General features: G+C 46.8%; 5 protein-coding genes across 6 annotated transcripts; 3 read left to right on the top strand and 2 right to left on the bottom strand.

The window, feature by feature from the left end:
- The first annotated feature begins 1,246 nt into the window (after window positions 1–1,246).
- LOC6596123 (differentially expressed in FDCP 8 homolog) lies at window positions 1,247–2,885 on the top strand. The gene is made up of 2 exons (XM_002021051.2): window positions 1,247–2,005; window positions 2,072–2,885. The coding sequence occupies exons 1-2, from the start codon at window positions 1,282–1,284 to the stop codon at window positions 2,779–2,781; spliced, it is 1,434 nt and encodes a 477-aa protein (XP_002021087.1). The 5' UTR covers window positions 1,247–1,281; the 3' UTR covers window positions 2,782–2,885.
- On the bottom strand, window positions 2,882–5,733 carry LOC6596124 (protein KRI1 homolog). The gene is made up of 4 exons (XM_002021052.2): window positions 5,582–5,733; window positions 4,024–5,522; window positions 3,794–3,960; window positions 2,882–3,736 (listed from the first exon to the last, which is right to left on the bottom strand). Exons 1-4 carry the CDS (start codon window positions 5,697–5,699, stop codon window positions 2,899–2,901), a joined length of 2,622 nt encoding a protein of 873 aa, XP_002021088.1. The 5' UTR covers window positions 5,700–5,733; the 3' UTR covers window positions 2,882–2,898.
- Window positions 5,734–6,053: 320 nt separating this feature from the next.
- Window positions 6,054–6,674, top strand: LOC6596125 (autophagy protein 12-like). Its single transcript, XM_002021053.2, has 3 exons — window positions 6,054–6,174; window positions 6,236–6,372; window positions 6,445–6,674. Exons 1-3 carry the CDS (start codon window positions 6,105–6,107, stop codon window positions 6,565–6,567), a joined length of 330 nt encoding a protein of 109 aa, XP_002021089.1. The 5' UTR covers window positions 6,054–6,104; the 3' UTR covers window positions 6,568–6,674.
- On the bottom strand, window positions 6,645–7,548 carry LOC6596126 (NADH dehydrogenase [ubiquinone] 1 beta subcomplex subunit 5, mitochondrial). Its single transcript, XM_002021054.2, has 4 exons — window positions 7,430–7,548; window positions 7,117–7,346; window positions 6,940–7,046; window positions 6,645–6,877 (listed from the first exon to the last, which is right to left on the bottom strand). Exons 1-4 carry the CDS (start codon window positions 7,512–7,514, stop codon window positions 6,739–6,741), a joined length of 561 nt encoding a protein of 186 aa, XP_002021090.1. The 5' UTR covers window positions 7,515–7,548; the 3' UTR covers window positions 6,645–6,738.
- Window positions 7,549–8,395: 847 nt separating this feature from the next.
- LOC6596127 (rho GTPase-activating protein 68F) lies at window positions 8,396–12,441 on the top strand. 2 transcript variants are annotated; one of them, XM_026989694.1, is made up of 6 exons: window positions 8,396–8,412; window positions 9,158–9,294; window positions 10,231–10,356; window positions 10,451–10,483; window positions 10,559–10,754; window positions 10,826–12,441. In XM_026989694.1, exons 2-6 carry the CDS (start codon window positions 9,258–9,260, stop codon window positions 11,862–11,864), a joined length of 1,431 nt encoding a protein of 476 aa, XP_026845495.1. In that variant the 5' UTR covers window positions 8,396–8,412; window positions 9,158–9,257; the 3' UTR covers window positions 11,865–12,441. The 2 variants fall into 2 exon arrangements, with proteins under 2 accessions (XP_026845495.1, XP_002021091.1); XM_002021055.2 differs by lacking the exon at window positions 8,396–8,412 and having other exon boundaries at window positions 10,448–10,483.
- Window positions 12,442–12,531: the final 90 nt, after the last annotated feature.

Genomic DNA, 12,531 nt, shown 5'->3' with positions numbered 1-12,531 from the left:
AAGTTGTTGGGACTTTTTTGGGATTTTCTCTGGGATTTTTCCTCGCCACAATGTCTTTTTTCCCCTCAACAATTTATCTTACATTCCATACTGACGTTTTATGCTGCTGGCAACATTAATTTGTATGGGCCAGACTCATGTGCCGTGAAATCGAGCAGCACTGTTCCCCAACTGACTTCGTCAGTATATTTACGGTATATTTTGAAAATGAGGCGGTATGTTTCGGTATATTTCGGTCGGACGGTATATTTTTTATACCCGATATTCAAAATGAGTATTGGGGTATATTAGATTTGTGGTAAAAGTGGATGTGTGTAACGTCCAGAAGGAATCGTTTCCGACCCCATAAAGTATATATATTCTTGATCAGCATCAATAGCCGAGTCGATTGAGCCCTGTCTGTCTGTCCGTCTGTCCGTCTGTCCGTCCGTCCGTCTGTCCGTCCCCTTCAGCGCCTGGTGCTCAAAGACTATAAAAGCTAGATCAACGATGTTTTGGATCCAGACTTCTGTCTAATGTCACTGCTACAAAAATATTTCAGAACTTCGCCCCGCCCACTTCCGCCCCCACAAAGGGCGAAAATCTGTGGCATCCACAAATTCAAAGATACGAGAAAACTGAAAACGCAGAATCGTAGAGGATATGAATGTTCTATATGTTCTAGAGTGCAAAATCTTGACCTTGACCGTTTTGTGTCACAATTTCGCCACACCCCCTTCCGCCCCCGCAAAGGACGAAAATCTGGGGCATCCACACATCTCAGACACTATTAAGGCTAGAGTAACCAAATTTGGTATCCGCACTTCTGTTAGATCTCACTATAAAACGTATATCTCAGAATTTCGCCCCACCCCCTTCCGCCCCCACAAAGGACGAAAATCTGTTGCATCCACAATATTGCAGATTCGAGAAAACTAAAAACGCAGAATCATAGATAACGACCATATCTATCAGATTGCTGAATCTGGATCACATCAGATAATTTTTATAGCCAAAAGGAACAAATCAATTTGCAGTGGCTACGCAGCGCCCGACTTCACGCTCAGCCTGATTTTCTGTCTCTCTCGCACGCACTCTTTGTCGTGTCGTTCAATATTAGCGGCGTCTGCCGGAGGAGAGCCATACTGACTTAGTATCGGGTATAACTGTAGAGTTGCGGTGTCCGCAGCAACTCACAACGTTCCCCCTCGTTTTATCAATAAATCCGCGGTCACACTATTCTCCACCCAATAGCATTGTTTTAGCTTTGTCTGTTGTTGTTGTCGTTTGTTTGGGTCCAAAATGAGCTCCTGGCGTGACAGTCTCACCAACATTCCGGGAACAGTGGCGAACTTCATCAACGAGAGCGCCAGCACTGCGTCCAGCTACCTGCACTCGCAGGCGTCCACCCGTTCGCCCACGCCCACTGCAACAGTTGGATCTGCGTCCGAGGAGAGTGCGCCACAGGGGGAATACAAGGCGCTGCCCATACCCGCGTCGCTGGTGAAGGAGCAGTGGCGGCTGATCTTCACGTCCGATGCCAACCTGCAGGACTTGAATGCAGCCATCGCCCACTGCCGCGATCTGGTGCTGCTCAGCGAAGAGTGCAGCGAGGAGAGACGCTGGCTGGTCCGCCATTTGGTGGACCTCCGCTACTCGCTGCAAGAGCTGGAGGAGGCCCAGGCTCTGGCGTCGGATGTGGTGCTCATGAATGCCATCAAGGCCGTGGTGGGTCACCACTTTGTGCCGCACCACCCGCACGGCAGGAAAAACAGGCTTCAGGTCGCCGCCAAGCGCTTCTACTGTGACCACTGCACAGCGATTATCTGGAGTGTGGTGCAGGCCTCGTACATATGCAGCGACTGCGGCTACTTGGTGCACCAGAAGTGCATCGACAATGTCAAGAGGGTGTGTGCCAACGTCCTGGTCTCGGAGCGACAGCACCCCATATCGGAGATCTGCCCCGAGATAGGACTGGCTGCCCAGAACTACAAGTGTGCCGAGTGCGAAACGCTGCTGAACTTGAGTGAGTGGCTCTAACGAGTCCAGCACATGGATTTCCGTTTATTCAGATTTCGCATCAATCTTTCAGAGAGCTCTTGGATTGAGCCGCGGCTGTGCGACTACAGTGGCCTCTACTACTGCCCCTCGTGCAACTGGAACGACAATTGCTTCGTGCCTGCTCGCATAATCCACAACTGGGACTTCTCTCCCCGACGGGTGTCTCGGGCGGCGTTGCAGGAGATCCGGCTGTTCCTGGACAGGGCGCTGATACGACTGGAGGAGGACAATCCGAAGCTGTTTGTGTTCGTCGAGAAGCTCTGTGCCGTGAAGAAACTGCGCCAAAATCTCGTTCACATGCGCCACTATCTGGCTGCCTGCAAGCTGGCCATGGAACAGAAGCTGGTGGAGCAGCAGATGGCCGGCAGACGCCACTTGGCCCAGTCCAATGAGTTCTACTCGCTGAGCGACCTTACTCAAGTGGAGTCCGGCGCCTTGACGGAGTTTCTGCAGGGTGTCTTCAGGGCATTCGGTGACCATATTCGGTCCTGCGACATGTGCCTGGCCAAGGCGTACATTTGCGAGATTTGCAGCAACAACGAAGTGATCTTCCCCTTCGACGACGGCTGCATCAAGTGCGACCAATGCAACTCCATTTACCACAGAGTGTGCCTCACGCGCAAGAACATGATATGTCCAAAGTGTGTCCGCATCCAGGAGCGCCGACTGCAGCTCGATAGAATGAACAGCACGGAAGATGCCAAAGTTGTGCCTGAGGGTCATCCCGATGTGGTGGAGTAGTCGCTTGTACCGCTTGTGTCTGTTCAAGTCTTTTAATATGTGAATCGTATGTACATAAGATGTAACTAGAAAATATATTATTATTGCTATTATTGTGATCCTTACGCTGGCCTGGCCTTAGTTATCCTTTTTTCCATACTTTTCCCTTTTGTGGAACTTTCTGGGATTTATGCCATAGGCCTTCAGGCGATCGTCGGTTATTCCACTGGGATTCGTGTCTGTCCTGCTTTTTGCTTTGAAGTTGTTCGTCTTCTTTGCTGGGAATGGTCTTTCTCCAGACTTCTGGTTTGATTTTTTAAATGGATTCGCACCAGATGACGGACTTGTCGCTTGATTCTGTTTGCCTTTGAAGGGACTGGTCCCTGTTGGTGCATTTGGCGCCTTTCTCTCTTTGCCTTGGAAGGGATTGCCATCAGAGGATGCATTTAACCCTTGCTTCCGTTTACCTTGGAAGTTTTTGACTGCCGCCTGGGCTCGAGGCTTCGCTTGATTTTGATTCCTATTAAATGGGTTATTGCCATTTGATTTTTCTGCTGTTGAGCCTTTTGGACTCTGATTTTGTGCTGGCCTAGCTTTAGTCACTGTTTTGGGGGACTTTTGGTTTTTACCAACAGCATTATTTGTCTTAGTTTTATTTTCCTGCTGCTGCTGCTGCTGCTGCTGCTTCTCGACTTCGTTGGGTGTTTGATCTTCCACTTCCTTGCTCTTTTTTGTGGCAGGTTCATCTTGTTCCCTTCGGCTCTCTGAATCATTCACTTCATTATCGTTATCCTTTGCGATCTGTTTGGGAATCCCTGCAACTGCTGCTGCTGCCTTACGTTTCAAACGTTTTCTCTTCGATTTGGACAGGCCCTCAGTGGGGACTTGAGCAGCTGCTGTTGCAGACACACTGCTCGTGTCAGCAGGTGCGGCCGGTTGGGGACTCTCCCCAGCTGGCTGATCCTCATCATCGGAACTGAAAATAATTTGCTTTGAGATTTGCATCGATGGAAGACTGAAGCCAGACACTCACCCCTCATCCCCATACAGACTCTTGAATATCTTTCGCTTGAGATCTTCGTTCTTGGCCTTCATTTTGTATAAACGTTGCTCCTTTTTTTCCACATGCTCTGGTCTGAACTGCACTGCCTTTTTGAGACTAGCCCATTGGTTGAGCTCCTTGTTTTTGGCCAGCAAGATCTGCAAGTAAGTCGCCGGAAAGTGAGCACTAGATCCCAAATGAAACCTCTGAACTCTACTCACCTCTTCGATGGTCAGGCCGAAGTCGTTCGGTGTGGTCTCGACGTACTTAAAGCGGCACGGCTGGTCCCCGACTATGTCCTCGCAGTCCAGTTGATAGTACTCGTCGATGTATTCGCCGTAGGTCTTCTCTTCTTCGGGGTTAAAGGCTGGCTTCTCCGCCTGAATCATCTCCATGAAACGATTGCGTCGCCCTTTGCGACCCTTGCGACCGCGTGTGTTCTCGATCAGCTCCTGCTGCAGTTGCTGCTTCGACGTTGATGGATCGTAGTCGCAGTCCATGTTGAAATCATCATCTTCACAGTGCTCGACATCATCGTGATCCATTTCATTCAGTTTCCTGGGGTCATAGTTGTCCCAGTCCTCCAGAGTCAATTCGTCAATATCCGAGGGGCACTCTGGCTTCTCTTCGCCTTCATCGACGTTGTAGTACTCATCGTCGAACAACTCTTGCATGCGACGATCGTGGGCTGCCGGATCAAAGTCCTCCTCCAGTTCCTCGTCCCTGAATCCCAGCTCATCGTTGCCCGTAACTGCTTTCAGCTTGCGAATTTTCTCCTCGATTTCCTTGCGCTTCATGTCCTTGATCAGATCCAGTTCCTTCATTTTCTGCTGTTTCTCCTGCTCCTTGCGCTCCTTTACCTCCTTGCGCTTCTCCTTCCGCTTGTCGTCTGTGCGACGAATCGATTGCTCTACGGTGCGAGGATAACGCTTGATAAACTCTGCATCTGGTTCCTCGAATCGGAAATTGTACTTTTGCTCAAACTCGGCCTGCTTCTCCAGTTCCTGCTCGTCCTCGGACAGCGGGGCATTGTCGCCCACAATCTCATCGTAGGTGGGTATCTCCGAGGCATCTGTGTTGGCGTATCCCTTGCTGAGAATATAGTCCCTGAGGAAACACTCGCCCTGCGTCAGCTTGTTGCTGCTCCAGTATTCCTTCAGGGGTTCCAGCTGCTCTTTGTCATTCTGTTCAATCTTTGTCTGTTGGCCCGTCAGCCACTTGGCAAAATCCGCCTCTTCCGCATCCGTTTGCTCTTTAGTCTTGGTACGTTTCTTAAATATGCCACCGAACTCCTCCTCTTCTCCGTTGTCCTCCTGGCTCATTACCTTACTAAACTCTGCCTTTAGGCGTCGCTCTTCCTCCACTGCAGTGGGTGACTGTGCCCGCTCAAACTCCTCCTCCTCCTTCTGCTGTTGCTCGTCATCGGAGCTCTCAAACTTGCCATTATGCTCGAGAATAACCTTTCGTTCGTAGTCCTTCAATGTGACCGGCTTGGGCTTGCTGGACTTTTTCTTTTTTGTTTGCTCATCTTTGTTGTCTTCGTCCTCGGACTCGTTGAAGAAACGCGTTTCCTTGTCGTATATTCGTGGATCTTTGCTCTTCAGCGAAGAGAGTGTCTTGAAGAAGTCTTGATCGAATTGGGGATCCACCTCATCCTCCTCCGATGATTCGCTGTCACTGTCGAACTCGGACTCGGACACATCCAGGCCGCGATCTTTATCTTTAAGTAACAATCAAAACGTTAACTTTTAATGATCAGTGGAGAGAATTGTAAGTTACATTTTTGAAGCAGCTCTTTCTTGCGCAGAATGTTGTACGTCTTGGCATAGTCCTGGTTGGTCGTTAACTGCAGGTCGTCAGCCTCGTCTTCCGATCCATCAAATAGTCTACCGCTCATAGTTATAGGCTTATTTTGTGGTTTGTTTAATCAAAATATATGAATATAAATCCACACGTGTTTCAGTCCGATTGTACGTTTCAACCGCAGATGTTTTTTTTATCGTTATCAGCTAGAGATGACGAATACATACTGTGACTTTTAAGTGACAGACACCATGGAATGTCGAGGAAGCACTTATATAAGTCAAATATTTTAGCAAAATCAGTTAGTTTAATCGTATAATATGTACTAACTCATAAATGTCCCCACAGACTGATAATTTGATTATTAAAATAATACAAATATTTTGTCTCTTTTATCGATAGTGTGATCGATATCTGGTCACAAGATTATATTATATTTATTTTGCTATTTCGGTCCATATTCGCAAAAAAAACAAATACTTAACAACATTCCGGACCAATGGCTGACGCGGAGGAGAACCAGGCCAGCTTATCAACTACCAACGCCACCGACAAGGACGCTGCAAAGAGTAAGAAAAAGTTGCCGGACCCACATTCATTTGTTTAATCTCTGAATTCATTTCGTATCAGTATGTGTTTTGCTAAACGCTACAGGCAATGTGCCAATCATTAAGAAGCGCACCTGGACCGTGGACCCCAACAAGACAGTCAGCTGGATTCAAAAGTTCATACACAAATACCTCAAGCTGGACGCCACTGAGCAAATTGTGAGTACCACCACACCAGCCCGAAGTAAGCATTTCGTTGCTTGATTAATCACACCATTGTCTGTTTTGCAGTTCCTGTATGTCAATCAGACGTTTGCACCTGCTCCGGATCAGATAATCAAAAACCTGTACGACTGCCACGGGACAAATGGCAAGCTGGTGCTTTACTACTGCAAGAATCAGGCGTGGGGCTAAATCGATACGCACTCGACTTGACTAAGTCTTAAGTATTTATTCAACTATTGTACTGTTTATATTAGGATGTAAGAAGATGTTGCAAATTCAACACTTTATTTCCCCAACTTGAGGCCTATACATTTCATTTACTTGTCGACCAAATGTGGTTAGAGCCAGCCAAGAGCTGGCCTAATCGCCCCGCAGAGCTTCCAGCTCATCAGCAGCCTCCTTGGATATTCTGTGATACTTGGCTACTGTCGGGCGGTAGTAGTACGACTGGTAATCATTTCGCTCCGACATCTTTCGACGAACCTCTTTCTCGAGTTTACTGAAAATGCAAAGTCACACGTCAACATTAAACAGGATCTAGTTGTAAAAAGAATATATTACCGGATTTGAGCCTTCTCGTTTTCCTCAAACAAGTTGTGCAAGGCTTTCTCGTATTCCTGCTGCTGCGAGCTGAAAATGTACCGGGAAATAAAGCGCGAGATTGGGTGCTGTCGGGGAAAAGAGAAATCGGCCATTAATGACTTCAGTGGCAATGCTGTGGCTGTGACTGTGTCCTACCTTCTCGTACTCCCAGTGCTTGGGCACATAACCCTCGGGAATCTCAGCCAACTGAGCAGGCCCGACGAAGATGTTCGAGTAGAGCACCAACGCTGTGATCGGCACAACGCCGAGCATTACGTAAAAGTGCATCAGATCCTTGAATTTGTCCCATTGGAAGCGCGATGGCTTTACTGTCATGTGGTGGTGTCCATGATCACCACCCATCCGGCGCAGTTGTTGCTGCAACGCTGCAAAGGTAGGGGAGATCTGTAGTTTTGGTTGCGTAATGTGGGATAATGTGTTTACAGAGACTGATCTAAGCTCTACTTACCATTCCGGCAAGCCGGCGCTTGCAGAACGGCGCGGTAGTTGGCGAATTGCGCCGCTGGCGACAGCAAACGGCTCCAACCGACCATTTTAACAAATTTAAAGTAAATTTTAATTAATTGGAGCTGGCTGTCTTTTTGGAATAGTGCTAGTGTGACCGCGTACTTATCGATCAAATATACCACCCGACCCTCAGAAATATATCAGAATATAACGTTTCATTTTAAAAATATACCGTAAATATACTCTGACTAATTCAAAGTCTATTATACATATTCCTCGATTTTGATACTCCATTGCAAGCCAAGGGGGTATTTTCATATTCCACCGAAAATAATAAAAATATACTAATTTTAGCGCAGTTCATTCGTTCATATTTTCCGCCATTTACCTCAAGTAGTTTAACTATTTATCAACTATTTAGGGGGCTTAAGTGGGCTAAGTTCGGTTTTTCATCATCCGAGACTTTATATTGTCTGTACGAGACTGTTATTGCATAAATTGATGCAAGAAAAATCAAAGTCCAGTATTTAAAATAAGTCAGTTAAGTAGAAAACTGATTCATTAATCGGATAAAATTATGTGGGCAGGGCTGAGGGTTCTATTTAGTTAGTTATATGGTACGGAATATAAAAAACGAGGAATATGTATAATAGAGCAGGAACTCGGCAGTATATTTATGGTATATTTTTAAAATGAGACGGTATATTTTGGTATATTTCTGAGGGGCGGTCGGTATATTTTATCGATCAATGACCACCACTATTCATCCGCAAAAACAACGTCTTGCAATAAGAAAATTAACGGAGATATTTTTTTTCTATTGATAAAAGGTAAATTTGCAAGCCATTCTGGCTCAAAGATACAGTGCAAAGTGCAGTATATAGAACTAAGACGCAGTATACGTTTTCGTATTGCCATAGAGCTAGGCAGCATTGATATTATGGTCGGTGGACTACAGACAATCCCCGAGTTGCTGATAAAAAAGTACATTTGTAAATAAGTAAATATTGTTAAGTGGTGACAAAACACAAATGCGCAGTTCGCTTGCAAATTATTGCCATGTCAGTCAGGCGATTGCACGATTGTGCCTTCGCACAGGGAACTCTGCATATTCCCTGTATGTGCTAGTATGTATGGTAAATAACATACACATGCAGCACAGGAGCAGATCTAAAGCACAGACGCTGGAAAAAATGGATTAAATACCAACATTTCATTCGTTCAAATTTCAATTCCCAATTTGTGCCAAGCGATAAGCTTCGCTTCGTTCTCTGTGTTATCTTTCGTGAAAGACTCTCGTCTTGCCTTTTATTTTCGCTAGCACTGTATGTATACTATGCGGTGGGGCGTAGGCGGCTTGGCCCCACAGCCCCCCTCACCCACAGCCTAACCACCACTACCACCGCTTTGCCTTAAGCTCCAGTCGTGTTCATATAAAAGAGCAAGAAACAATCCATTGCCGTTCGACGGCAATCCATCGCTCGTTCGGAATGAATGAATGAATGAATGAATGTGAATCAGCGCACGGCACTATCTCCACATCCCACCACGGTAACGGCGACGTCGACGTCGACAGCGCGCGATAGTCAAGAAACTACATAGCTTGGTGTGACGTCACCGGTAGACTCCTACTATATGTGTACAGCACACAGAGCTTGAAGCGGTTGAAACGCCAGTTGGCCCACGACCGATTATGGCTAATTTATTCTCACTGCTCACTGTATTCCAGCTGTATGTTCTACATGCCAATTCGATAGCGCGCCTGAGATACGTCCTGCGTCATTGCATCGCATCGATAATCCACACTCTGTACACCTGTCTGTCCCACAATGGACACCCATTCGCGTTTCACATCGAGATTACCAGGTAAGAGCGCTTCCGTTTCGATCTAATGTAGATGCGGATTTCAAATTTCGATCTTCCATTTCTGTTTTCTGCTTAGCTTAGCCAATGAACCCGCTGCGAAGCAATAAACCCAAAATTTCAAAAACTTAATCTGTAATTTACACAAAGCTTGGGAATTGTTTCGCGGCGTCGCTTGTTTTGTGTGTTTCATTCATTTAACCGTAGCCAAGTACTGTTGAGGGCCCCGCCAGTGGGGGACCCCTGTTTAAGAACTAACTAACAATTAAACTAATTTAATGCCCCCGCCTGCCCAGCCCTGCCCGCCCTTCTTTGTTTTTGGTATCAAGTTGTGCTACTAACCCCATTTGAAGCTGTAAAACTAGGCCTGGCCTCCTCACTGTACCTGTACCTGTACATACCTACATACCTACCTGCCGTACTCACTATACTACTATTGCCCGTACTATTATGAATCCTGTGTTTTGTACGTTTTGTCGCTAGCTGTTTGTTGCCAATGTTTGTTTGAGGTATGTGTGTGTGTGTCTGTGTCTGTGGCTGTGCCTGTGTCTCTGTGTAGCCTTGGTTCTCTCCAAGTATCTAAAATAATTCTTTGTGGCTGCCTCTGTTCCATACCATACATACATACACACACATACACACTATCTACGTACAACAGGCAACTGTTGAACTGTTGAACCGTTGAACCGTTGAACTGTTGAACCTTACTAATCCCAAATCAGTTATGTACGAAAGTAACTCATCAATTACAAATTTCTCTGATCTGATCCATGTCTATTCACTTACTCAAACTCAATCCGAACTAAACTTGTTGCCTCAGGCCGTCAAAATACTTAAGTGAAAGCAAGCATTACTACTTGTAAGACTACGTTTTGGAATATCTGTCCACTGCAACGGAAACCTACGAGATTAATAAACGCCTTCTCTCGCACCCACAAGGTCCTGCCATCAATCCGATCGTCGAGAACTCGGACGAGCCGCAGCCCAGTCTCTCGGATCTGCACGACTTCGAGCCGAAGCTAGAGTTCGACGACACTGAGCTCCTGAGTCCGGCTCCTCTAGAGAGTAAGCGTTTGAGTCCTAAAGTCCTAAAGTCTTAAAGTTGTGGTAAAGTAAACTAACAGCTGCTAATTGAACAATTGATTTATCCCCCCAGAAGATGTTATGGTCGGTGACTTTGTCCTGGCCGATGGTGAGTGTGGGCTCGAATGAATGCGATCCTGAATGGTAATCGGTAATGGTATCTCTCTCCCGATTCTCCCTGCAGATCCAGAACTTGAACCCGAAGAGGATGTGAATCCCCTGGAGGACGACTTTGAAGATCAACTGAGAGAACAGTCGGAGCAATTTCAAGCACCCAAAAACAAATGCGACTTTCTGGGCACCGACAAGCAGGGTCGCCACGTCTTCGGCATTTACGCATCGCGGTTTCCCGAGAAGTCGCAGCTGGAGGGTTTCGTGCGGTATGTGTGTGGCATCAGTGCCTTCTGAACATCTTAACTGACGCGAAGCTCGCTTATCGTTTATCCGCCAGTCAAATCATCAAAGAGATCGAACCATTCGTGGAGAACGACTACATACTCGTTTATTTTCACCAAGGCCTTAAGGAGGACAACAAACCGTCGGCGCAGTTCCTGTGGAACTCGTACAAGGAGCTGGATCGTAACTTTCGTAAAAACCTAAAGACTCTGTATGTGGTGCATCCGACGTGGTTCATTCGGGTCATCTGGAACTTCTTCAGCCCCTTCATCAGCGACAAGTTCCGCAAGAAGCTAGTGTACATCTCCAGCCTGGATGAGCTGCGCCAGGCTCTGGGCCTGAACAAGCTGAAGCTGCCCGATAACATTTGCGACTTTGACGACAAGCTGAACCCCAGCCGCAAGTCAGCCGCAGCCGCACCAGCATCTCACCTAACAAACAGCATAAATGCATCCAGGCAGCAGCAGCACAAAATGGCGCCGACGATGCAATTTGGGGTGCCCCTGAAGCATATTGTTGTAAACAGTCCCTGCCTCAACTCCATACCCCCGATAGTGCGCAAGTGTGTGGACTCTCTGTCGATTACGGGCGTGATCGATACGGAGGGGATCTTCAGGCGGTCGGGCAACCATGCCGAGATCATGGCCCTCAAGGAGCGCGTCAATCGCGGCGAGGACGTGGACCTGAAGAGTGTGAATGTCCATGTGATTGCAGGCCTGCTGAAGAGTTTCCTGCGCGATCTCTCAGAGCCGCTGCTCACATTCGAACTGTACGAGGATGTGACCAAGTTCCTGGAATGGCCCAAGGAGGAGCGCTCCCGAAATGTCACCCAACTGATACGCGAAAAACTGCCCGAAGAGAACTATGAGCTTTTCAAGTACATTGTCGAGTTCCTGGTGCGCGTGATGGACTGCGAGGATCTCAACAAGATGACCTCGTCCAATCTGGCCATCGTGTTCGGCCCCAACTTCTTGTGGTCCCGCAGCACTAGCACCTCCCTGGAGGAAATCGCACCCATCAATGCATTTGTCGACTTTGTCCTACAGAATCACAAAGACATCTATTTGATCGATGTCAACCAGCACGCCCTGTGAGCCCGTGTCCCGGCGAACCCCCAACAAACAAGTCCGTAATTTGTAAATTGTTTGATTTTAATGTTAGTTCTAAGCAAAACCACAGCCCACAGCCCCCAGCCCCCAGCCGGCAGAGTCCGCTTAGCACAAGGGCAAACCTAATACGGTGTATAAAGAAAGAGTGTATCTAAATCCTAAGTTGAGTTTTTAAACTGTGTGTAAATGTGTGAATACTGCTTATAGCTACCCCAACTCCACCACACCCCCAATTATAATAATTTAAAAACTCTCACTAAATGCTTAGTACGTTGATTTACCAAAGAAATTTTGCAAGAAAGAAATTTGAGATGTTATGTATACAATAAACACGCACATTCCCATGGCCCAAAAAAAACCAAAACGAAAGCGAAAACAAAAACGAAAACTGGCTGCTGCTGATGGTCGCTGAATGCTATGTGCACCAATGTACGTGGAGTTGTGGCAAACTCAAAGTACGTAATACGTGTAGTTTTTTGAATTTCCTTATAGTCATACATACAAATTTTATATAATAACGTATTGTTAAAAACTAAAAATAAAGTCAAATGTTAAAACCCTAGTCCTAATCAACCAGTCGAAATGTTCCAAGTCGAGGGGCAAAGCAGACCGCTCCTCTCTCTCTCTCTGTCTTGGTTTTGCATGGACTCGT

The sequence above is a fragment of the Drosophila persimilis genome, unplaced genomic scaffold (assembly GCF_003286085.1).
Source record: "Drosophila persimilis strain 14011-0111.01,24,50 unplaced genomic scaffold, DperRS2 tig00000431-arrow-pilon, whole genome shotgun sequence".
NCBI lineage: Eukaryota > Metazoa > Arthropoda > Insecta > Diptera > Drosophilidae > Drosophila > Drosophila persimilis.
This window is presented reverse-complemented; position numbering and strand designations above follow the sequence as displayed.